Source organism: Wyeomyia smithii, chromosome 2 (assembly GCF_029784165.1).
Source record: "Wyeomyia smithii strain HCP4-BCI-WySm-NY-G18 chromosome 2, ASM2978416v1, whole genome shotgun sequence".
Taxonomy (NCBI): domain Eukaryota; kingdom Metazoa; phylum Arthropoda; class Insecta; order Diptera; family Culicidae; genus Wyeomyia; species Wyeomyia smithii.
In genome coordinates this window covers 151,138,876-151,164,584 of record NC_073695.1, presented here as the reverse complement: position 1 = coordinate 151,164,584, position 25,709 = coordinate 151,138,876, and the positions used below count along the sequence as shown (strand labels likewise).

At 36.5% G+C, this 25,709-nt stretch overlaps 1 protein-coding gene across 5 annotated transcripts in view; it reads left to right on the top strand.

The window, feature by feature from the left end:
• Positions 1-840: 840 nt before the first annotated feature.
• LOC129720760 (unconventional myosin-XVIIIa) overlaps positions 841-25,709 on the top strand; it is a 568,639-nt gene continuing 543,770 nt past the window's right edge. For all 5 annotated transcript variants that reach the window (XR_008727278.1, XM_055672466.1, XM_055672465.1 and 2 more), the window contains exons 1-2: positions 841-973; positions 1,062-1,289. Coding sequence is in view for 4 of the 5 variants with exons in the window: in XM_055672466.1 (XP_055528441.1) it covers positions 950-973; positions 1,062-1,289 (252 nt within the window). In the remaining variant the exon portion in view is untranslated. The remainder of the gene's footprint in view (positions 974-1,061; positions 1,290-25,709) is intronic.

Genomic DNA, 25,709 nt, shown 5'->3' with positions numbered 1-25,709 from the left:
AGTCTCCTAGATAAAATTTACGCGATATCAGTTCTTATCACATGGTTGAATTTGCAACAGCAGTATTGCTAGAGAAATCCACTGGTGAGCCGTTTGTCAGACATTCAATCAGTTTGAGAGAAATAACTTTTTCTACAAACATCGTAGCTTCTTACGGTCTTCAGAAGTGTTCCTGCAAATATCATGTATCGATATATTTTTAGGAGCCAACTGGACATCTCTAGTGAAGAAGTTTTGAAAAAGTGGCATTTCCCATATAAAATCGTATGAAAACCTTAAAATTCAGGCGCAAAAATATAGTTCCACCGACAGTTGTTATAGGACCCATAAGGAACACGGAAAGTGCATGGGAGCGGAAAAATAACATCATCGCTTTCTTTCCCATATAGGGGAAAGTAGGTAAAGATGGACACCCTAAGGTTTACCCTAATACCTACCCAGGTATTGCTATTCAGATCGCAGTAGTCATACAAATTGAAACTTGAAATCATTTGTTGTCATAACTAATTTTGGTATTAGTGACTTTCCTCCACGTTTTATGTGTTTTGGGTCTTCAAAAATATGACTACAAATTGTTGTGTTTTTGACATGGTTGGGAATGACGGACACCTGGGGTGGGTAAGATGGACCTACTTTCCCCTAACCGTGTCCCAGTCTAATACCCCATTAGTGATTAGTGAAAAAAGACGTTCTACATCAAAAACTAATCAACTTGCTACGAGATTTTAATGGTGGCTGTTCGATGTGAATATTTTTCTTTTAAGAAATTCATAGCTCACTAAGAATTCTTTCACTATTTTCGACTGAGAAAATTCAATATGTATTTTCCTGTTTGCAGGTTTTGTTTCGTTCTGGCGTAATCAGTCAGTTAGAAGCGAAGCGAGATGAGTTGTTATATGGTCGAATAACACAGCTTCAGGCATTCTGTCGAGGTCATTTAGCAAGAAAAATGCTTGTACAACGACGCATCCAGGTAACCGAATGATAATGTGATTTACTTCTTTAGATTACTCACTAATGTCAACTGATTACAGTTTAGTATTTTTGTTTTCTCGACATAGGAACTTGCCGTTAGATGCATCCAACGTAATGTACGAGCTTTTTTGAAAGTACGTGGATGGCCTTGGTGGCGATTGTTAGTCAGAGTAACGCCTTTACTAAATGTGCATCGCACGGAGGAACAATTGAAAAGTGCAATAGGCGAGCTGCAAATACTCAAGATTAAATTAGAAAAATCTGAAACCGAGCGTAATAATCTCAAAGCGGAAAATTCAAAATTAGAATCAAGAGTGAGTATACCTTCTATATTTCTATATTTCTTGAAAACTAAAGCAGATAGAGAGTTGATGATGATGATGGTCCCGCCACATACCCCTACAAAGGTTTGAGCTGGACGATTTATCTAAAGATAATTAATGTGATCACATTTTAATCAGTTATACAAAACAAAAAAAAAACGAACTGATTTTACCTCCAGATATAAACTTCTTCAAAAACTGTATACTTGATTCATAGAGCACACAAAACTGGTACAGGGTTTTCATGACCTTTAGCCAGACCAACCACAACTGTTTCATAATTTTCTCTAAGCATTCAAATAACAATTTTAATTTGCTTAAAGAAATTATTTATATCTGAAAACCGCGCGCGAGGCTCAAGCTTCTGTAGTCTCTTTCTATAATTTTTAAAGCTACAACAACATAAATGAAAAAAAAAATCCATCATCATCACCGTGACGAACACAGTAGTTTTGTTGTTATAAATTTAGAAAAGTCCAATTTAATATAGACATATAAATAAAATTTTACTACACAATCAGATCTGTTCGTATAAAACTTCGTCATTTACAAGCTTCAATAAAACAATCATTATATGAATAGAAACCAAAACAAATAGTTCATCTAAAATAAATCCGTTTGTTAAAACTTCGTCATTTGAGATCCGTTTGTTCAAACTTCGTCAGGTAAACTCTACATCATTTTGAAGAACTTAGTGTCGATCTATACAATAGAAACTTTCATGTGTGAAATACATTGTCTCTTGAACTCCGCAAGTGTTGGTGCACGTTTAACATGTCTTGGCATCGAATTGAAAAAATTTATACCTTTATAAAACAATGAATTTTGTGAAGCTCTCGTTAGAAAGAAAGGTGTTCTTATTTCATCCGCGTTTCTAGTGTTATAACTATGAAAATCTCTTCCTCTTTCAATTCGATCACTCAAATATTGAGGTAGCAAACCTTTAATTATTTTAAAAATGAACACCATAGACAAATAAACAATTCGCTGCTTCACAGAGAGCCATTGCAAAGCGTCCAACATGAAAACAGAGGAAGTTAATCTATCACAATTTAAAATCAAACGCATTATTCTATTCTGCAAACGCTGTAACCTCAATTTTTTTTTTAATAGGGGGATTTGTTAGTAGCTCAAGTATTTATGATAAATATTAGTAAATAATGAGTATGTGTGTACAATCACAAATGGTGACTTCTCAACACTGTTAGTAATTTGTAATTTTAATTGTTAGGGTTTGTTTGCTTTCGCAATTGAGACTTATCATTCGTAGGGATTTAAACCTACTTGTCAAGAAAGGAAAGTAAACTTACAACTAACTTAAATGCTAACTTATTGGCTATAAAGAGAGCTTATCGTAGCAATTGAGGATTGCAACGATTTTTGTCGAAAATTGTTAATAATTTTATTTGACATAGCTTCTAATGGTTCAACACCAGTAAGTCTATGTAATTCGAGTGTACCAAACCAAGGAGGACGCTTCAAAATCATTTTCAGAATTTTATTCTGAATCCTTTGGAGCGTGTTCTTCCTTGTTGAACAGCAACTTGACCAGATCGGTACAGCATAAAGCATTGCTGGTCTAAAAATTTGTTTGTAAATCAAAAGTTTGTTCTTTAAACAAAGTTTAGAATTCCTGTTAATGTGAGGATATAAACATCTCGTATATTTGATGCACTTGGCTTGTATACTCTCAATGTGCTCTTTGAAAATAAGTTTTTTATCGTAAATTAGTCCCAAGTACTTAACCTTGTCAGACCAACTTAAAATAACCCCATTCATCTTGACAACGTGATTATTGTTTGGCTTGAGGAAAGAAGCCCTAGGCTTATGAGAGGAAATTATCATTTGAGTTTTAGAAGCATTGGGAGAGATTTTCCACTTTTGCAAGTAGAAAGAAAAAATATCTAAACTTTTCTGCAATCGGCTGCATATGACACGAAGGCTTTTTCCTTTTACGGAAATGCTTGTATCATCGCAGAACAATGACTTTGTACATCCTGGAGGCAAATCAGGAAGATCTGAAGTGAATATGTTATACAGGATTGGGCCCAAGACAGAACCTTGAGGCACACATGCTCTGACAGGAAATCTATCAGATTTTGAATTCTGATAGACAACCTGCAGAGTTCGATCAGTAAGATAATTTTTCAAAATTTTGATTAGGAAAATTGGAAAATTAAAAGTTTGCAATTTCGCAATCAAACCTTTATGCAAAACACTGTCGACCTTTCTATGTCGGCTTTTTCTATGTCTAAAAGAGCAGCTCCAGTGGAATAACCTTCAGATTTGTTAGCTCGTATCATATTAGTAACTCTGAGCAATTGATGAGTTGTGGAATGCCCTTGGCGAAATCCAAACTGTTCATTTGCAAAAATTGAATTTTCGTTGATGTGTGACATCACTCGGTTAAGAATAATTCTCTCAAACAGTTTACTTATTGAAGAAAGCAAAATGATTGGTCGGTAACTTGAAACTTCAGCTGGATTCTTATCCGGCTTTAAAATTGTAGTAATTTTTGCATTTTTCCATAATTTGGGAAAATATGCAATTTTGAAGCAGCAATTGGAACTTTTTACTTAAAATTCCATTGTGCTCTCAGGGAGATGTTAGATCAGTATGTTAAAGATTCCATCGTCACCAGGTGCTTTCATATTTTTGAAATTTTTAATAATTGATTTAATCTCATTCAAGTTAGTTTCAATTATTTCTGCAGGTAAAAAAATTTGGGAAGAAATTAAATCAAATTGACGTGTGACTTCATTTTCAATTGGACTCACAAAATTCTAATTTGAATTATGAACACTCTCAAACTGCTGAGCAAGTCTTTGAGCCTTTTGTTCATTGGATACAAGAAAACGTTCACCATCTTTCAAAACTGGAATAGGCTTTGAAGGTTTCTTAAGAATCTTCGACAGCTTCCAAAATGGTTTTGAATATGGTTTCAATTTTTCAACTTTAGTCTCAAAATTTTGATTTCTCAGAAGAGTAAATCTATGTTTAATCTCTTTCTGTAAATCTTTATAAATAGTTTGACGTCTGCGGACATTTTTCAAACGAATCAGAAGTTGAAGATTTTCGTCAATTATTGGTGAATCAAATTTCACTTGAGCCTTTGGAACAGAATTATTCCTGGCATCATTAATTGCACATTTTAATGCTTCCAAAGCGGAATCAATATTCACTTCGTTTCGCAAATCAAGCTCATTATTGAAATTACTCTCAATATGAGTTTTGTATCTTTCCCAATTAGCCTTGTTATAATTAAAAACAGAGCTCATAGGGTTTAAAACTGATTCATGTGATAAAGAAAAAGTTATTGGAAGATGGTCAGAATCAAAGTCAGCCTGTGTGATCAAATCACTACATACATGACTTTGATCTGTTAGCACCAAATCAATTGTTGATGGGTTTCTTACAGAAGAAATGTATGTAGTACTATTCGGAGACAAAATAGAATAGTATCCTGGAGAACAATCATTGAATAAAATTTTGCCATTGGAATTACTTTGAGAATTATTCCATGAACGATGTTTAGCGTTAAAATCGCCGATTATAAAAAATTTCGAACGATTTCTTGTGAGTTTTTGTAAATCACCTTTAAAATAATTTTTGTGCTCGTGTGTGCATTGGAATGGTAAATATGCTGCGGCAATAAATAAAATCCCAAGTTCAGTTTGAACTTCAATTCCCAAAGTTTCAATAACTTTCGTCTCAAGATGAGGAAGAGCACGATGTTTGATTCGGCGATGAATAACAATTGCAACTCCACCGCCGGAACCCTGAATCCTATCATATCTATGAACCACGTAATTGGGATCATATTTTAATTTCATGTTAGGTTTCAAAAATGTTTCAGTAATAATTGCAAAATGCACATTATTTACTGTTAAAAAATTAAAAAGCTCATTCTCATTGGCCTTCAATGAGCGAGCATTCCAATTCAAAATTTTGATCAGTTTATTTAAAATCATTGCTAAATTTTAAATTAGAAACAATTTTAATTGTATAATTGGTACCTATTTGAATGGCTTCAAACATTGATTTTGCCTGCAACATGGCGTTCATGAGATCGAACATTGCCTGTTGTAGAAAAGAAAGTTTACCTGCCGTAATAGGCCCCAGGCAGTTGGCATTAGAAAAAATATTTTCGGTAGTAATATTAGCTGGGGTAATGGGTGTACAATTATTTTCTAGCGTGTTTTGCTTACCCATATTAACGGTTGTTTTCGAACTACCAGAATGTTCGAACTACCTTTAACCTGTGCATATGTTAAACGGGTATGCAAAGGAGTAGGTAGACTATGCGTCACTGGTACGCTTGGAGAATTTTGTTTCGAAGCTTGTTTTAATTGGGAAATTGATTTTTGTTTACCTTGCCTTGCCTTAACAATTGTTAAACGTACTGGGCATTGATAAAAATTCGACATATGGTTGCCGTTACAATTTGCACAGCAAAAATTTTTACTCTCTTTCACAGGACATGTGTCCTTTTTGTGAGAAGAGTCTCCACAAATCAGGCATTTTTGGTCCATGTTACAGAACTTTGAACCATGGCCATAACGTTGGCAAATACGGCATTGGGTGATATGCTTTTCACCTCCGCCAAACTTCCTATAAGCTTCCCATTTTACACGCACGTTATATAAAGCATGTGCTTTTTCAAAAAAATTTAAGTTATTAACCTCACTGCGGTTAAAATGAATCAAATAGTTTACAAGGGAAATTCCAGTTCGCTGACTGTTTTCGCCTCGTGATTTTTGTTTCATTAGAATTACTTGGGTAGGGGCTATGCCAAGTAATTCTGTTAAAGTAAGTTTGATCTCATCAACGGTTTGATCGTTGGTGAGACCTTTCAAGACAACCTTGAACGGCTTGGCGTTCTTGGTGTCATATGTAAAAAATTTGTACATCTTGTCAGTTAAATACTGAACAAGACGATCACGACCCTTTATTGAGTCGGCTAATAAGCGGCATTCACCTCTACGGCCAATTTGATAGGTAACTTTAACGTCAGAAACAAACGTTGAAAGTTCCTTTTTGAATATATTAAATTCAGAAGAAATAGTTACCACAATAGGTGGAACTTTCTCCTTTTTTAAAGATTTTACATTTTGTATAGTTTCATTATTAATAACTTCCATTTCACCAGCTTCTTGCTCAGGCAAAATATCAGAAGGATTGTCACTACAGACACTCGAAGTGTCAGAAAGAGATGCCTCTCTTTTCCTCCCCGCAGCGATGCGTGGTTTTTTTTTTCGTCCTGCCATTTCAGGTGATACGAAAAAAGTTAAAACAAATGTTAAATTCAAAAGTAGGTAGTCTTGAGAAAGACTGATGGGAAATAACTTTCAGGTAGTCTTTAAAAGACACACTGACAAAACACAAACTTTGAAGCTATAGGCAGTCAAAGACCAGTCCACAAGCAACCGAAAACACGTCTGACCTGTAGGGCAGTTCAAGACGCACTGCTGTAACCTCAATAGTTGTGTGTTATTGGCTAAGTTTAAAAAAGTAGGGCAAAAATCCAAATGTGGAGAGATGATTGACTTGCGTAGCTGTATTTTTCTACTAAACGTAAATTCGTTTTTCAGACGGCATAGAATTCCATACTTTTTGGCAATTTTCTTGATGACATTGTCAATGTGAGCGTTGAACTTTAGGTTGTCATCAATAATCACGCCAAGATATTTAATCTCCCGAACGCGACCAATTACCTCATCATCAATCAAAACGGAGACATCATCATTTACAACGGTGCGCGAGAAAATCATAAATTTAGTTTTATCAATATTCAATTTCAGTTGCTTATACTTCAACCATCTGCTTAGAGAACGTAAATCTTCGTTCAAGTGTGAAACGGCTTCTTCTACATTCTCAGCTGCAATGAATATTACGGTGTCATCGTCAAAAAGATTAATATCACAAAAATGTAAAACTCGTCGCATGTCATTTATATACATAATAAACAAAAGGGGCCCTAATACACTTCCCTGTGGAACTCCAAGATCATTCTCCACGGGACTAGAAACGGAATCATTAGAAACAGTCCGTTGAGTTCTGTCAGACAAATAGCTTTCAAACCATCTGAATGCAGTACTCGAAATTCCAAAGCGCTTGATTGTGTTCAACAATAAGGGCCTAGAAATTGCCTCAAAAGCGCGTTTTAGATCCAAAAAAACAGCAAATATTGTGTCTCTATTTTCTAAGTTATCTTTCCATTTTGCTAGTACTAAGTTTAACGCGGTTTCACATGAGTGGCCTTCCCGGTAGCCTGATTGTTCCGGAATTAGCAACGAGTTACTATTTAAATATTCTAGAAGCTGGCCTTTAACTACTAGTTCTAATATCTTTTCTAATGTGTGTAACATGTTGATGGGACGAAACTCTTCGGCTTTAATCGTCCCAGCAACCTTTTGAATCGGAACAACCAACGATTCTTTCCACACCAAAGGCACGTGCCCTGTTTGCAACGATTCATTAATGAGGTCCAGCAAAGTGTGACCAATGACATTGAAGCAATCTTGAATAACTCTAGCATTTACATTATCTACTCCAGCCGTTTTACCTAATGAAAAACAAATTTTTCTCAGTTCATCTAACGTGATTGGGTGAAAACCATCAAATGTACAACTACTGTCTATAATTTTCTCTAAGCATTCAAATAACAATTTTAATTTGCTTAAAGAAATTATTTATATCTGAAAACCGCGCGCGAGGCTCAAGCTTCTATAGTCTCTTTCTATAATTTTTAAAGCTACAACAACATAAATGAGAAAAAAAAATCCATCATCATCACCGTGACGAACACAGTAGTTTTGTTGTTATAAATTTAGAAAAGTCCAATTTAAAATAGACATATAAATAAAATTTTACTACACAATCAGATCTGTTCGTATAAAACTTCGTCATTTACAAGCTTCAATAAAACAATCATTATATGAATAGAAACCAAAACAAATAGTTCATTTAAAATAAATCCGTTTGTTAAAACTTCGTCATTTAAGATCCGTTTGTTCAAACTTCGTCAGGTAAACTCTACATCATTTTGAAAAACTTAGTGTCGTTATATACAAAAGAAACTTTCACGTGTGAAATACATTGTCTCTTGAACTCCGCAAGTGTTGGTGCACGTTTAACATGTCTTGGCATCGAATTGAAAAAATTTATACCTTTATAAAACAATGAATTTTGTGAAGCTCTCGTTAGAAAGAAAGGTGTTCTTATTTCATCCGCGTTTCTAGTGTTATATCTATGAAAATCTCTTCCTCTTTCAATTCGATCACTCAAATATTGAGGTAGCAAACCTTTAATTATTTTAAAAATGAACACCATAGACAAATAAACAATTCGCTGCTTCACAGAGAGCCATTGCAAAGCGTCCAACATGAAAACAGAGGAAGTTAATCTATCACAATCAAACGCATTATTCTATTCTGCAAACGCTGTAACCTCAATTTTTTTTTAATAGGGGGATTTGTTAGTAGCTCAAGTATTTATGATAAATATTAGTAAATAATGAGTATGTGTGTCCAATCACAAATGGTGACTTCTCAACACTGTTAGTAATTTGTAATTTTAATTGTTAGGATTTGTTTGCTTTCGCAATTAAGACTTATCATTCGTAGGGATTTAAACCTACTTGTCAAGAAAGGAAAGTAAACTTACAACTAACTTAAATGCTAACTTATTGGCTATAAAGAGAGCTTATCGTAGCAATTGAGGATTGCAACGATTTTTGTCGAAAATTGTTAATAATTTTATATGACATAGCTTCTAATGGTTCAACACCAGTAAGTCTATGTAATTCGAGTGTACCAAACCAAGGAGGACGCTTCAAAATCATTTTCAGAATTTTATTCTGAATCCTTTGGAGCGTATTCTTCCTTGTTGAACAGCAACTTGACCAGATCGGTACAGCATAAAGCATTGCTGGTCTAAAAATTTGTTTGTAAATCAAAAGTTTGTTCTTTAAACTAAGTTTAGAATTCCTGTTAATGAGAGGATATAAACATTTCGTATATTTGATGCACTTGGCTTGTATACTCTCAATGTGCTCTTTGAAAATAAGTTTTTTATCGTAAATTAGTCCCAAGTACTTAACCTTGTCAGACCAACTTAAAATAACCCCATTCATCTTGACAACGTGATTATTGTTTGGCTTGAGGAAAGAAGCCCTAGGCTTATGAGAAGAAATTATCATTTGAGTTTTAGAAGCATTGGGAGAGATTTTCCACTTTTGCAAGTAGGAAGAAAAAATATCTAAACTTTTCTGCAATCGGCTGCATATGACACGAAGGCTTTTTCCTTTTACGGAAATGCTTGTATCATCGCAGAACAATGACTTTGTGCATCCTGGAGGCAAATCAGGAAGATCTGAAGTGAATATGTTATACAGGACTGGGCCCAAGACAGAACCTTGAGGCACACATGCTCTGACAGGGAATCTATCAGATTTTGAATTCTGATGGACAACCTGCAGAGTTCGATCAGTAAGATAATTTTTCAAAATTTTGATTAGGAAAATTGGAAAATTAAAAGTTTGCAATTTCGCAATCAAACCTTTATGCCAAACACTGTCGACTATTCTATGTCGGCTTTTTCTATGTCTAAAAGAGCAGCTCCAGTGGAATAACCTTCAGATTTGTTAGCTCGTATCATATTAGTAACTCTGAGCAATTGATGAGTTGTGGAATGCCCTTGGCGAAATCCAAACCGTTCATTTGCAAAAATTGAATTTTCGTTGATGTGTGACATCATTCGGTTAAGAATAATTCTCTCAAACAGTTTACTTATTGAAGAAAGCAAAATGATTGGTCGGTAACTTGAAACTTCAGCTGGATTCTTATCCGGCTTTAAAATTGTAGTAATTTTTGCATTTTTTCATAATTTGGGAAAATATGCAATTTTGAAGCAGCAATTGGAACTTTTTACTTAAAATTCCATTGTGCTCTCAGGGAGATGTTTGATCAGTATGTTAAAGATTCCATCGTCACCAGGTGCTTTCATATTTTTGAAATTTTTAATAATTGATTTAATCTCATTCAAGTTAGTTTCAATTATTTCTGCAGGTAAAAAAAATTGGGAAGAAATTAAGTCAAATTGACGTGTGACTTCATTTTCAATTGGACTCACAAAATTTAAATTTGAATTATGAACACTCTCAAACTGCTGAGCAAGTCTTTGAGCCTTTTGTTCATTGGATACAAGAAAACGTTCACCATCTTTCAAAACTGGAATAGGCTTTGAAGGTTTCTTAAGAATCTTCGACAGCTTCCAAAAGGGTTTTGAATATGGTTTCAATTTTTCAACTTTAGTCTCAAAATTTTGATTTCTCAGAAGAGTAAATCTATGTTTAATCTCTTTCTGTAAATCTTTATAAATAGTTTTAAAAACAGGGTCACGAGAACGTTGATATTGACGTCTGCGGACATTTTTCAAACGAATCAGAAGTTGAAGATTTTCGTCAATTATTGGTGAATCAAATTTCACTTGAGCCTTTGGAACAGAATTATTCCTGGCATCAACAATTGCACATTTTAATGCTTCCAAAGCGGAATCAATATTCACTTCGTTTCGCAAATCAAGCTCATTATTGAAATTACTCTCAATATGAGTTTTGTATCTTTCCCAATTAGCCTTGTTATAATTAAAAACAGAGCTCATAGGGTTTAAAACTGATTCATGTGATAAAGAAAAAGTTGTTGGAAGATGGTCAGAATCAAAGTCAGCATGTGTGATCAAATCACTACATACATGACTTTGATCTGTTAGCACCAAATCAATTGTTGATGGGTTTCTTACAGAAGAAATGCATGTAGTACTATTCGGAGACAAAATAGAATAGTATCCTGGAGAACAATCATTGAATAAAATCTTGCCATTGGAATTGCTTTGAGAATTATTCCATGAACGATGTTTAGCGTTAAAATCGCCGATTATAAAAAATTTCGAACGATTTCTTGTGAGTTTTTGTAAATCACCTTTAAAATAATTTTTGTGCTCGTGTGTGCATTGGAATGGTAAATATGCTGCGGCAATAAATGAAATCCCAAGTTCAGTTCGAACTTCAATTCCCAAAGTTTCAATAACTTTCGTCTCAAGATGGGGAAGAGCACGATGTTTGATTCGGCGATGAATAACAATTGCAACTCCACCGCCGGAACCCTGAATCCTATCATATTTATGAACCACGTAATTGGGATCATATTTTAATTTCATGTTAGGTTTCAAAAATGTTTCAGTAATAATTGCAAAATGCACATTATTTACTGTTAAAAAATTAAAAAGCACATTCTCATTGGCCTTCAATGAGCGAGCATTCCAATTCAAAATTTTGATCGGTTTATTTAAAATCATTGCTAAATTTTAAATTAGAAACAATTTTAATTGTATAATTGGTACCTATTTGAATGGCTTCAAACATTGATTTTGCCTGCAACATGGCGTTCATGAGATCGAACATTGCCTGTAGTAGAAAAGAAAGTTTACCTGCCGTAATAGGCTCCAGGCAGTTGGCATTAGAAAAAATATTTTCGGTAGTAATATTAGCTGGGGTAATGGGTGTACAATTATTTTCTAGCGTGTTTTGATTACCCATATTAACGGTTGTTTTCGAACTACCAGAATGTTCGAACTACCTTTAACCTGTGCATATGTTAAACGGGTATGCAAAGGAGTAGGTAGACTATGCGTCACTGGTACGCTTGGAGAATTTTGTTTCGAAGCTTGTTTTAATTGGGAAATTGATTTATGTTTACCTTGCCTTGCCTTAACAATTGCTAAACGTACTGGGCATTGATAAAAATTCGACATATGGTTGCCGTTACAATTCGCACAGCGAAAATTTTTACTCTCTTTCACAGGACATGTGTCCTTTTTGTGAGAAGAGTCTCCACAAATCAGGCATTTTTGGTCCATGTTACAGAACTTTGAACCATGGCCATAACGTTGGCAAATACGGCATTGGGTGATATGCTTTTCTCCTCCGCCAAACTTCCTATAAGCTTCCCATTTTACACGCACGTTTTATAAAGCATGTGCTTTTTCAAAAAAATTTAAGTTATTAACCTCACTGCGGTTAAAATGAATCAAATAGTTTACAAGGGAAATTCCAGTTCGCTGACTGTTTTCGCCTCGTGATTTTTGTTTCATTAGAATTACTTGGGTAGGGGCTATGCCAAGTAATTCTGTTAAAGTAAGTTTGATCTCATCAACGGTTTGATCGTTGGTGAGACCTTTCAAGACAACCTTGAACGGCTTGGCGTTCTTGGTGTCATATGTAAAAAATTTGTACATCTTGTCAGTTAAATACTGAACAAGACGATCACGACCCTTTATTGTGTCGGCTAATAAGCGGCATTCACCTCTACGGCCAATTTGATAGGTAACTTTAACGTCAGAAACAAACGTTGAAAGTTCCTTTTTGAATATATTAAATTCAGAAGAAATAGTTACCACAATAGGTGGAACTTTCTCCTTTTTTAAAGATTTTACATTTTGTATAGTTTCATTATTAATAACTTCCATTTCACCAGCTTCTTGCTCAGGCAAAATATCAAAAGGATTGTCATTACAGACACTCGAAGTGTCAGAAAGAGATGCCTCTCTTTTCCTCCCCGCAGCGATGCGTGGTTTCTTTTTTCGTCCTGCCATCAGGTGATACGAAAAAAGTTAAAACAAATGTTAAATTCAAAAGTAGGTAGTCTTGAGAAAGACTGATGGGAAATAACTTTCAGGTAGTCTTTAAAAGACACACTGACAAAACACAAACTTTGAAGCTATAGGCAGTCAAAGACCAGTCCACAAGCAACCGAAAACACGTCTGACCTGTAGGACAGTTCAAGACGCACTGCTGTAACCTCAATAGTTGTGTGTTATTGGCTAAGTTTAAAAAAGTAGGGCAAAAATCCAAATGTGGAGAGATGATTGACTTGTATAGCTGTATTTTTCTACTAATCGTTAATTCGTTTTTTAGACGGCATAGAATTCCATACTTTTCGGCAATTTTCTTGATGACATTGTCAATGTGAGCGTTGAACTTTAGGTTGTCATCAATAATCACGCCAAGATATTTAATCTCCCGAACGCGACCAATTACCTCATCATCAATCAAAACAGAGACATCATCATTTACAACGGTGCGCGAGAAAATCATAAATTTAGTTTTATCAATATTCAATTTCAATTGCTTATACTTCAACCATCTGCTTAGAGAACGTAAATCTTCGTTCAAGTGTGAAACGGCTTCTTCTACATTCTCAGCTGCAATGAATAATACCGTGTCATCGGCAAAAAGATTAATATCACAAAAATGTAAAACTCATCGCATGTCATTTATATACATAATAAACAAACGGGGCCCTAATACACTTCCCTGTGGAACTCCAAGATCATTCTCCACGGGACTAGAAACGGAATCATTAGAAACAGTCCGTTGAGTTCTGTCAGACAAATAGCTTTCAAACCATCTGAATGCAGTACTCGAAATTCCAAAGCGCTTGATTGTGTTCAACAATAAGGGCCTAGAAATTGCCTCAAAAGCGCGTTTTAGATCCAAAAAAACAGCAAATATTGTGTCTCTATTTTCTAAGTTATCTTTCCATTTTGCTAGCACTAAGTTTAACGCGGTTTCACATGAGTGGCCTTCCCGGTAGCCTGATTGTTCCGGAATTAGCAACGAGTTACTATTTAAATATTCTAGAAGCTGGCCTTTAACAACTAGTTCTAATATCTTTTCTAATGTGTGTAACATGTTGATGGGACGAAACTCTTCGGCTTTCCCATCGTCCCAGCAACCTTTTGAATCGGAACAACCTACGATTCGTTCCACACCAAAGGCACGTGCCCTGTTTGCAACGATTCATTAATGAGGTCCAGCAAAGTGTGACCAATGACATTGAAGCAATCTTGAATAACTCTAGCATTTACATTATCTACTCCAGCCGTTTTACCTAATGAAAAACAAATTTTTCTCAGTTCATCTAACGTGATTGGGTGAAAACCATCAAATGTACAACTACTGTCTATAACTAATCGGCTGTTTTATTTCGTCGGGTTCCTCAATGGATTGATTGATCAATGAAACACTATTGACAAAATAATCATTAAATCTAGATGCAATAACTTGTTCTGAATGTTCTAATGTGCCTTCAAAAGTTATGGACCGCGGTTTACAATTACTTGGTTTTAGCAAAGATTTCAAAATTTTCCATAACTCTTTGCTGTTATTCTGGTGTTGAACAATCTTTCTCTGGATATATTCACAACGCTTCTTTTTTATTACGCGCGAATGTGTACTCAATCCAATGATTCTGATTGTTTGATCTACAAAACTTTTTGTACAGTTTATCTCTCTTGCGCTTTAGGCGCAAAAGATCTAAACTATACCAGCTGTTCGAGTTTTTCAGCGAAACAAATTTATGTTCAACTAATTGATTCGTACACGTCTTCAAAATGTTAGTAAGAACAGCTGCAGATTCATCTAAACTACCGGTCGCGATTGGAAAACCCAAGCTTCTCTCAACAAGATTCGAAACAGCCTGTTTCGAATATTTTCTCCAGCATTTCAATTTTATTGAATCATTATTATTATTCAAGTTGTAGAACATTAATTACTAATGTCTCATGATCGGTTATTTTCATATCAGAATTCGTAACTGAACGAATCCAATCAAAATTGCAATAAACATGATCAATCAAAGTTCTACTCCGCTGGGAAATACGCGTATATTCATCTTCACTTTGCTTTAAATTGAAAGACTCAACTAAACGCTTCAAATGATTCGGATTTGCATCATCTCGCCAGTTAATATTAAAATCGCCCGTCACTATATTTGATTTACTCAAATCAAGAAATTCATCAAGCCAGTTTTACAACATTTCAAGAAAACGACGGTCACTAGCATTAGGAGAATGATACAAAACACCATAATTGCCCACCTTCATGCCACCAACTACTGTAATGCCCAAGAGCCAGTTACCATCCTTAGCTTCGTTATGACAAAGCTGGAATTGAACTGATTCTCTGACATAAATAGCAACACCGTCAGTTTGCCCAGAATGTGATAAACAAGCAGCAACATTGTATCCCGGAATACTATATTGTTCAAATGCTTCATCATCGACAATGTGAGTCTCTGATAAAAACACCAAAAGTGGACGTTTATCTTCAACAATCTGACGTAATGCAACGTAGTTTGTTGTCAACCCCGCAATATTAAAATACAAAAAATCAAACTTATTCACATTCTCGTTGGAACTTGTTTGCTATTTATTGAAACGCAGGCTACTTTTCTTTTGCTCGAATAGTCTTTTATAAATTAAACACTCTGAACTAAAAGCGGCATGGTTGACGTCCAAATTAGTTTTATGCTCTTTATTAGTTTTTACACAATTGACGCATTTCAATACAATAGATGTACAGTCAGATGTCTTATGGTTTTGGCTACACCTAGAGCATGCATCACAATTTTTGCGATCCATGCTCTTGTGTCCAAATTCTCCACATTTGAAGCATCTTAGCACATTTATCGCGGGCAATACTAAGCACCGATCAAACTCTACATTTACTTGCTTAGGGCATCTTCAGCGGTGGTCCAAATCGTTGTTTTGTTCTATTTTTTTGGAACAAACTCAAATTCACTGCTGCACCGGTGGTGTAAATTTTGCTTTATACCAGATCTAAATTTAAAAAAATTGAAACTGGTATACGTTTTGGTCTATTTTTGTCACTTTTTGGAACAAGGAATAGATCGTTCTAAAACCCTTTGTACGCTACCAATAGGTGGGTAAAATGTCATATTTTAATTGAATTCCTCATTTCTAGCTATTTCCACAAAACAAAGATTTTTTATGACAATTCACAATTCATTTTTGTGGCTTTTCTGAAGAAGAAAATGAACAGGTTTTTCGTTTTTGGCCTCAAGGAAACCGACCAGCAAAAGGGGGAATTCTGGAAGACCATAACCGTAGGCTCAACTACTTGGTTTGCAACCATCAGCCACCACGATGACAAATATGTTGGCTATTCGCCTTAATTGTATTGGGACTAGAGGAGAACTTAGGAGGCCAGAAAAATGTTCCTCGAAGACACTGAACTGAAAACGTTCAAAATGCTGGGGTGACATTGAGCATTTTGTTTCGAGCAACTCGAACAAAACTAATTGACCGCTGGGGGGCGTTATGTTTCGTTTTTCGTATTTTTTGACTTTGCGGGTTAGATGAGCCGCAGGACAAATGACAATGACTGCTCCTTTTAAGCTTGAAGCATAACTGGCAGTATGTGACCTACTCAAAAATAGCGAAAATTGTTCGAATCAAGCTGCGCAATGCCATCCAATATCCTCAAAACCCAAACCAAGTTTTAGGAACTGCAAGATTTTGAAAGATTGATGAGACGAAAACGGAAGATGAACACCTACGCGATCAAATATTTTTCGCTATCCTCCGAAACCCTACTTGTAGCAGGAATTTTCGATCATACCAATCCATGCTGAGAAATGTCACTGACGCTCGGGTCAAACCGTCAAATCCACTCTCGCTTAATGTGCGTAAAAATTATCGAATTTCCGTTTGGTAAATATTGAGTGTTTTTTATTATAACAAGTCTCATTAACTGATAGCATGGGGTATTGAATTGTTGACAGTGTGACAGATGTCAGCGGTTTAAAACAACAAGATATACAACACCGGTGTGGAGAACGAAAAGTTGGTCTATATTAGCTGGTTCTATTCAGGTTTCGCTGGTGTAAATCTAGTATAAAGTTGTTTCAAAAATAGACCACCGCTGAAGATGCCCTTAGCAGATAACAAACTATTATACGTTTCTAAATCAACTTCAATTACCGCGCTGTACTTGTTATAGGTGAAGCGTGAATTTTCGTACATATTAACTACTTTTACATCATTGATTGTGATGCAATCATTTTGACTCTTTAAATAGTCAATGAAAACATCAGGAGAAAGATTCTCACTCATACCCACCACTTTCAATCTAGGCACCGACGTGGGAACAACAGCACTGTATTTTTCACCCAGATTGCTTTGAATGCCATTTTTCACTAAATCAATATTTTCGCCAACGGCGCATTCGACAATAATGGAACCATCTTTACCGTTCCTGAAATTACTAACTTTGTGTGTTTAAGGATCTAAGTTAGTTTTTAAAAACTTCCGAGTTTCCTCGCAAGGTTGTTTGGACTCTTTCGGTTTAATCACAATAACCGGACGACTCTTAGGTTTAACCGGTTTAAATCCGATATTAGTATTACTTTTGTTACTTGAGTTAGATTTATTGTTTTTACCGCGACTTTTAACAACTTGCGCAAAAGTTGCACCGTCGTCAAAAACATCGTCATTATTTTCGTATTCGATTCTACGCTTGTTGCCGATTTGGTCCGATTCAGAAGGAATCGTCCCAATCCGCGCGCGAGCATTATTAATAGCAGCTATATTCTGATTCGTATTTAATTGCAAAACCGAATTATTCAATTTTTCAAATTTCTCACATAATAATTTTTCAAGAGACTCCTTTACATTTGATCTCAACTGTTCCATACCGATATCAAGCGCGCTGTTTATCTGGGTCGCAATTTGATCCCGCATTTGAATGACCGAGTCAGAGAGAGAAGATAATTTCTGCATCTCTTCTTCGATACGCTTCATGTTCGGAGTCAAATGTTGCCCACCACACTGGTTTGATAAACACTCATCACACTTGAAGCAAAGATTATCGTTGTCTGTAATCATCTTTGCCGTCGCTTTGGTGAGCCCGGTGCACTTGTAGTGAAACAAACGTGCACAGTTAAAGCCCACACATTTCAGCGGCAAATCTGATAATACAATTGCCGAACTACAGCCGGAGCAAAGCATGACACAATACAGGTTAAACGCGGGACGCTACACCAACAAGCATGCAGAGAAGAGAGACAGAGGCAAGAAAAAAAATGCTCGCCACCACCGCTGAAACACGTTAGAATATATCTATCGTGAATCACTTCACTATTTCACACGCAAATTAACAATTTTATATCACCACACAATAACACACAGTAGTCGCCATCAAAAAACGAACTGTAGAGTGGCTTTAAATTGAAGTTTAATTTGAAGTAACAAAACAATGATGTTAACCACGAGAACATTAAAATATGATTGAAAATGTACTACTTTTGAACATTTTTATTCCAAAAATGTTATTTTTACATTTATTTAAACATGTAAAAGATATATCCAGCAGAAAATTTTCTTAGCTTTCAAATTAAGCTAATAGAATTGCCTTAAGTGGTATGTATTTGAAGTTATAGTTGAATAACTCTAACGGGATCAAATTGAAAACACAGCCTGACAGGTTTTTTGCATAACAAACTAACAGCATCTGTTTCATTTTTGTTTTGTCCTGCTGATCGGGATCGCACCCAAACGTTCGAAGTTTACCGAATTTCTTACAAGGAATGAATCTAAGGTGGAAGTGTGTTAAAGCCACGAATGAGCGACTTCAATCCACCACGTGGTGGACTTCGAATTTTCAAAGGCATACCACTTAGTAATAGTTAATGCGTCACTTGTTTATTTATTTATTTATTTTATTTATTTCGTCAATCGGGTAGATTACATACAGTTTTATTTACATATATGATCAATTGTTAATTTTGTCTTCTGTTCAAAGCATTTCTTATTGCTGCCCTAGAAATAGTTACGTCAATGTGTATACAGTATTGATTATATGTGCTCATCATTTGGTTCATAGGTCTGTTAGTTGCATACATTGCTCGTTGAGGAGCCGCTTGAAACAAACTTCTAGTTCTAAGTATGCGTGAAGGTACATAAAAGTTCAAGCTCTCTAGTATGTTTTCTAATTCCTCACGATGGGAGATTATGTCGTTGATAAAACAGACCTTAGCGATTTCTCTTCATTTTACAAGCGTTTTAATGTTAATTAGCATGCACCGTGACTCATAAGATGGGAGAATCAAAGAACTCCAACCTAGCTTCCTGAGTGCATACAACAAAAACTATTTTTAAACTGATTATAGTGTTCCACAAATGTAAGTTATGAGTCAAGTATTACGCCTAGGTCTCTAAAATTGTAACTCCTTTGAATCAACTGATTTCCTACAGTGAAACTGAAATCATGATTGGTGTGTTTTTTCGAGTAAGGTATAATGTTGCATTTTTTAATATTAAGATCCAGTAGACTTTTGGCACACCAATTAAAGAAAACGTTAATTTCATCCTGAAAATGTTGCAGATCTACGTTGTTACGTATCTCCATGTACAATTTCATGTCGTCTGCATAGATGAGTACTTTGGCGCGTTTCAGTACAAGATTTACATCATCGACAAACGTAATAAATAATAATGGACTCAAATGGGAACCCTGTGGAACACCATAAGTGACTTTAATTGCTGTCGTTCTATTCGTCAAGTACGATTCGAACCATGCTAGCAGTGTTTAAGCTTAAAAAGTAGCAAGGTTATTGGAAATACTATTTTTGACTTGACTGAACATTTTTGCCTTTCTCCTAGAAAGGTATAGGAATCACTTGCAAAACCGAAAGTATAAAAGTGCTCCAAAGGGCCGAATGGCATATATCACTCGACTCAGCTCGACGAGCTGAGCATTTTCTGTATGTGTGTGTGTGTGTATGTGCAGATTTTTATTCTCACTCACTTTTCTCAGAGATGGCTAGACCAATTTTCATGAAATTAATAGCAAATGAAAGGTCTTGTTATCCCATTAGACCCTATTAAATTTTATTGTAATCGGATTTATAGTTTAGAGGTTATTATCAAAATATAAAAATCATGAAACATCATTATCTCAAAAACTACACAACCGATTTGAACAAAATCGATTTCAACGGGCTGCCTAAAAAACCCTTAACTTTTGAATTTCATAAAGATTGAAGTTGTGGTTCAAAAGTTATGAAAAGAAACGTGTTCTGGAGACTGTTCAATCTCACTCATGTTTCTCAGAGATGGCTGAACCGATTTTCTTGAAATCAGTGTCAAATGGAAGGTCTAGTTGCCTCATAAGACCCTATTTATTATCCGAAGACTACTTGAACTCACTCACTTTTCTCAGAGATGGCTGACCCGATTTCCACAAAATTAGTGTCAATTAATAATTCTAGCTGCCCCAAGACACCCTACTGAATTTTACTGTAATCGAACTGTAACTTCGTCTGTAATGTTCGATGTGAAAATCACGAAACTTCATTATCTCAGAAACTGCACATTCGATTTGATCAATATTATTATCAGATAAGCGGGCTAGTTAAGGGTTAACTGCTGAATGATGATTGAATACGTGGTTTCAAAGTTTGGCTGCCCTATACGTTCCCATTTCATTTGATTATAATTGATGGTTCCATATAAAAACTCGAACCCGTACGACTGCCAAATCGGCACGAACCCGATATGGCTACAAGGAGGTGATAAGCTACGAGTTAAAAGCGTGGCTTACCACATCAGACTTTGAGTTAGACTATCTCCTTTATTTTCAAATGTTCTGCACAGAGCTTACGTTCTGCTGCTGGTGCAGCCTCCTCGCTGCACCCTCCAGTTCCTGCGCCATCGCTAGGCAATCCTCTGGTGTCCGATGACGGTCGTCGACGCTTACAGCTGTTCGCTTGTAGATTTCTCAGATGCTCCCTTATCGGGACTGTGTTCATTGCTTGGTTCCGATTCTGGGCTCGCGATTGGTAATGGAGCAAGGTTTCGTACATTTCGCTTGTATACACCTGAAGCCGTGCGTACTGATGCTACGCGCACGATGCCGTCCGCACCAGCAAATATTTGTGTGACTATGCCCATGGGCCATTTTGCCGTAGGCACGTTGTCGTCTCCTATAAGCACGATTTGCTCTTGACGTTTGGATTCTTTCTAGTCCACTTGGCAAAGTTGCGTAGTTCATGAAGGTATTCATTTCTCCACCTAGCCCAGAATTGCTCAAGTTGATTCTGAACCCTTTTCCATCTTGTCTCCAAGTTTCCACCTTCGCCTGCTTGGGTCGGGATTGGCACGGCAGGCATTGGCCTTCCAATCAAAAAATGTCCGGGGGTTAAAGGTTGTGGTGAGTCCAGTTGGGTTAGCATTGCCGTCAGTGGTCTGCTATTCATTATGGCTGAGATCTGATAGAACAGTGTTTGTAACTCTAGTAAGTTGAAACGTGCCCCGGCATTGATTGTCATTATATAAACTTCTTGCACTCTTTCTTCTAGTGCTTCGATGCTCTCTTCAAATTGATTCTGGGGGTAGTTGCCGCTTTGCATGAACTCCGGACCGTGCAACCACAAATCCCACCGTGACTCCTCGCGAAACGACATCAGCAGGGTTGCTGGCTGATTTGACATAGTGCCAATTTTCCACTTTAGTCAGATGTTGAATTTTCCTGATTCGATTCGTGATAAATACCTTCCATCAAGATGCTGGTAATTTTATCCATGTAAGTGCGACTTATGAGTCGCACCAGAAGTGTTCTGATGTATTTCGACCTCCGAATATAGTGTTAACCCTTTGAGCGAGCTCAGCCAGTAATAGTGCTCCCTGAAGTTCCAAGCGTGGCAGGGAGATTTCCTTCATTGGCGCTACTCTTGATTCAGTGTACAGTAAGTGTGTGTTTGCACTTCCATTTGTATTGATACTACGACAGTAGATTCACGCACCGTAAGCCTTGGTGGAGGCGTCCGAAAATCCATGCAATTCCAAAAGATGTGGTTTACTTGGAATTGCTTGCCTGGGGAATTCAATTTCCTGAAGTCGAGGTAATTCCTTTTTTATGGCGTTCCACTGCATTTTCACAGCAGTCGGAATTTCGTTATCCCAGTGTACCGGCAGCTTTTATAATTGTTGAAGTAGTATTTTTGCTGCCACAATTACAGGCTGCATTAATCCTAGAAGATCGTAAAGGCGTCCTGATGCCAAACGCCTCTTAGTCATGAGACGGCTCTCGCGTCATGTGTCTCTTCCACTTTGAATATGAAGGTGTCATTCTCTGATGCCCAATTCAATCCCAAAGTTTTCACCGTTTCCCGTTCGCCTATGCGCACTGTGGATTCCAAGTCTTCCTTCGAAATTCCGGATAGTACATCTTTGTTGTTGGACGCCCATTTTCTCAGAGGGAATCCTCTCTGCAAAAAAGCGGCTTCAGTCTTCCTTCTGATATCCACGAGTTTTTTTGTGGTTTCTGCTCTCATCAGCAGATTATCCACATAGAATGATTTTTGAATGATGTTGCATATTTCTGTGTTTGTTTCCTTTTGCTCTTCTCCTACTTGGTACAGTGCTCGGCATGCTAGGAAAGAAGAGGCACCTTCACCATATGTAACAGTCTTCAGTCAATATGTTTTTATCTTTTCACCTTTGTTAAATCGATACCGAATACATTGCATCCATGTGTCGTCGTCATGCACTAGTATTTGCCGATACATTTTGACAATGTCCGCACTGAGCACGTGGTCTTCACCTCTGAATTCAAGCGAGAGGTCAAATTGATCTCGCTGTATGACTGGACCAACTGCCTACACGTCGTTCAGAGATTTTCCAGAGGTGGTCTTGGCACTCGCGTCGAAGACCACTTTTAATTTAGTGGTGGTTGACTCTGGCTTCACCACACAGAAGTGTGGGATGTAGTAGATTACCTTGTGTTCGTCCTTTTCATCGACTACTTCCATGTGATCTAAATCGAGGTATTCTTTCATGAAGGCATCATATTCTGACTTCAGTTGTGGGTTTTGGTAAAGTCGCCGCTCCAATGACAAGAGTCTCCTATTGGCTTGTTCCTAAGTTTCCTAAGATGGTTATCCCTCCTTTCAGTGGTATTCGTACTACATATTTACCGCCTTCATTAATGTAATGCGTGGTTTTGAAGTGCTGTTCAATTTCATTGTTTTCTAATTTGGCATTCGTTTCCTGGTCTGACACTATTTCACTTCCCTTGAAGAATTCGTGGAATAGTTGGTGTAGCTCTTCATTTGAACATCCAGCCCTCTCAGACTCTTCACTAACGCCCTTTGAAATAGTCAGCGTTGAGGCATCTTGATTTGTTTTCTTAGTGCTCAATGGCAGAAAATTACCCTTCGATAGATTGCCGCGTTTAGCGTTGCATTCAATTAGTCCTGCGGCAAGCCACCCTAGTTTCGATTCGAAGTATGTTGGCCCTGAATCCGTTCGTATTTGGCGCGAACCGAGTATTTGATAAAAAGCTCTCGCTCCTAATAGGATGTCGATTGGTCCTTTGATGTAAAAGTTTGGTTCAGCTAGTTTGATGCCTTTGGGAACATCCAGTTGGGAAATGTGTATCGTCTCCGTCGGCTGCTCGCATAGCCCGTGAGGGAGTACTATCAAATCCAAATCTAAGTTAAATTTACCTTGATCAGCGATAAGAGTTATCCTAATCTTTCTGTTGGTTTGCACTGTTCCGTTAATTCCGTGCACTATGAACTTTTCCTGGGTGGGTTGCACCTTGAGTGCTGAGAAAGCCTTCTCACCAATGGCTTCTATCTGGCTTCCGCTTCGCTCTCGTTGCCGATGTGGTCAAAATGCACCAATGGTGCGAGTTCAACCGTTAGATTAACATCTACGAAAGATTTTATGAAGAAATTCTGCAGATCAACCCTTAAAATCGTATCAGCTCACCACTGTCACATACGGAACTGCTAGTGCGCCGTATCTCGCTACAAAATGTCTTATGAAGCTGGGAGAACATTGCCAATCGTCACATCCGCTCGCCTCTCGGGTAAAACAAAAAGACTTTTATGTCGATGACGTGCTATCGGGAGCTGACAGTATCAAAGAAGCAAATCAGCTGATTGCAGAGATGATGGAGGTAACAAATTCTGCTAGATTCACTCTCAGGAAGTGGAACTCAAATGCTACTCAGTTGCTGGCCAACCTTCCGAAAATTCTACGTGATGATCGATCCGCTCTGGAATTCAACTCCTCTGATTACACGGTTATGGGGTTATATCTACCAAAAAATATCTTTACAACAAATAAAAATGTCAAACCAACATGTTCTATAAAAATGCGAGATTCAGCAGAATGAACAAAATCTTAGAACATCTTCAACTGTTTTGACGATTACAGAAAAAGTTATGGACGAATAACTAATTTTGAGGAGTGTTCCTCGTAAAACTCTATTTCGTCATATCAGACGTGCAGATAGAAGATTACAGTGTTCAGCAATTCTTTTTCTTATAGATTTTCCTACAGCTTTGCTGAAGAAAGCAATCTGGTATTTTGAAAATTAGAAAAAAATAGTTTTTATATCTAACTACTAGGTGGATTAATAAAAAAACCGAAAACGCCAAAAGAAAGGCCTTGTTATATGGAATAAACTTGCTGAAAACACTAGGTACATAAACTCAATATTTCACAGTCGAAACTAAAATGATCAAGATTTTTCGAGTTTAGACCACTGCACGTAAGACGTTCCCTTTATAAATGAGTGGCCAAAATTACCAAAATGCGAATTTCATATTCAGGATGTTTTTACCACATGATTTTGTAGTATTTTATCTATATTTTCATAATTCTTGAATGAAATCTTGATACAAACAACGGTTCATGTTAAAAAATGCCTTCAAAGTTACTTATTTCAGAAACAGAGAAAAATAGTTTTTCTGAATATTTTGGAATATATAAAAGCCTACTAAAGCTATCATGATATGTTCATATATGATTGAAAGCTTATTAAATTAGTTTCCTAAAACAAGATGGGTAATGGATTTCAACCCTACAGAGTCAGTCGCAGGCCACATTGAAAATATGCGTAATTTTCCTTATTTTCTCAACATTAAATGTAAGCACGTGTAAGCACAGCACCTGATAGTGTGTCTGAGAGCCCTACTTGTGCCTTTCAAGGATATGTGTTAAAAGTTTGAGGAAAGTTTGCGTTTTGGTAGAAAAAGATGATTGAAAATTTTCCATTTTTTTTGCAATTTTTTAATTTTTGGGTGATTTATCAACAAAGTTTTTCGTATATTATAGCAATTTGGTTCAAAACACACTAAAAAAACGTGAAATTTTCAGTTTAATTGGTTTATTAGAATATACGTTGTTTAAAACATATGTTAAAAGTTTGAGTAAAATTTGCGTTTTTGTAGAAAAAGGTAATTCAAAATTTTTAAGATCGAAGCAAGCCAGGAACGAAATCGGACGTGAAAATTTTCGCTCGCGTGTTATTCCGTTGTTACCGCAAAGTGAATTTATTTACGCAATTTACAAGTGTTGCGTTGTGGGATTTCTTGAAAATTTGGATGATGAACCTTGCCTGGGGTCGGATCGTGAGTGTTGTGCTCCTGCATTTTAGTGTTTTTTTTACAGTTTCTAGCGCACAAAAAGTTTGACTCGCGAGTGTGAAATGCAGAGTATGTTTACGGGGTTGTGAATATACCAAAAACCCGATCGAAA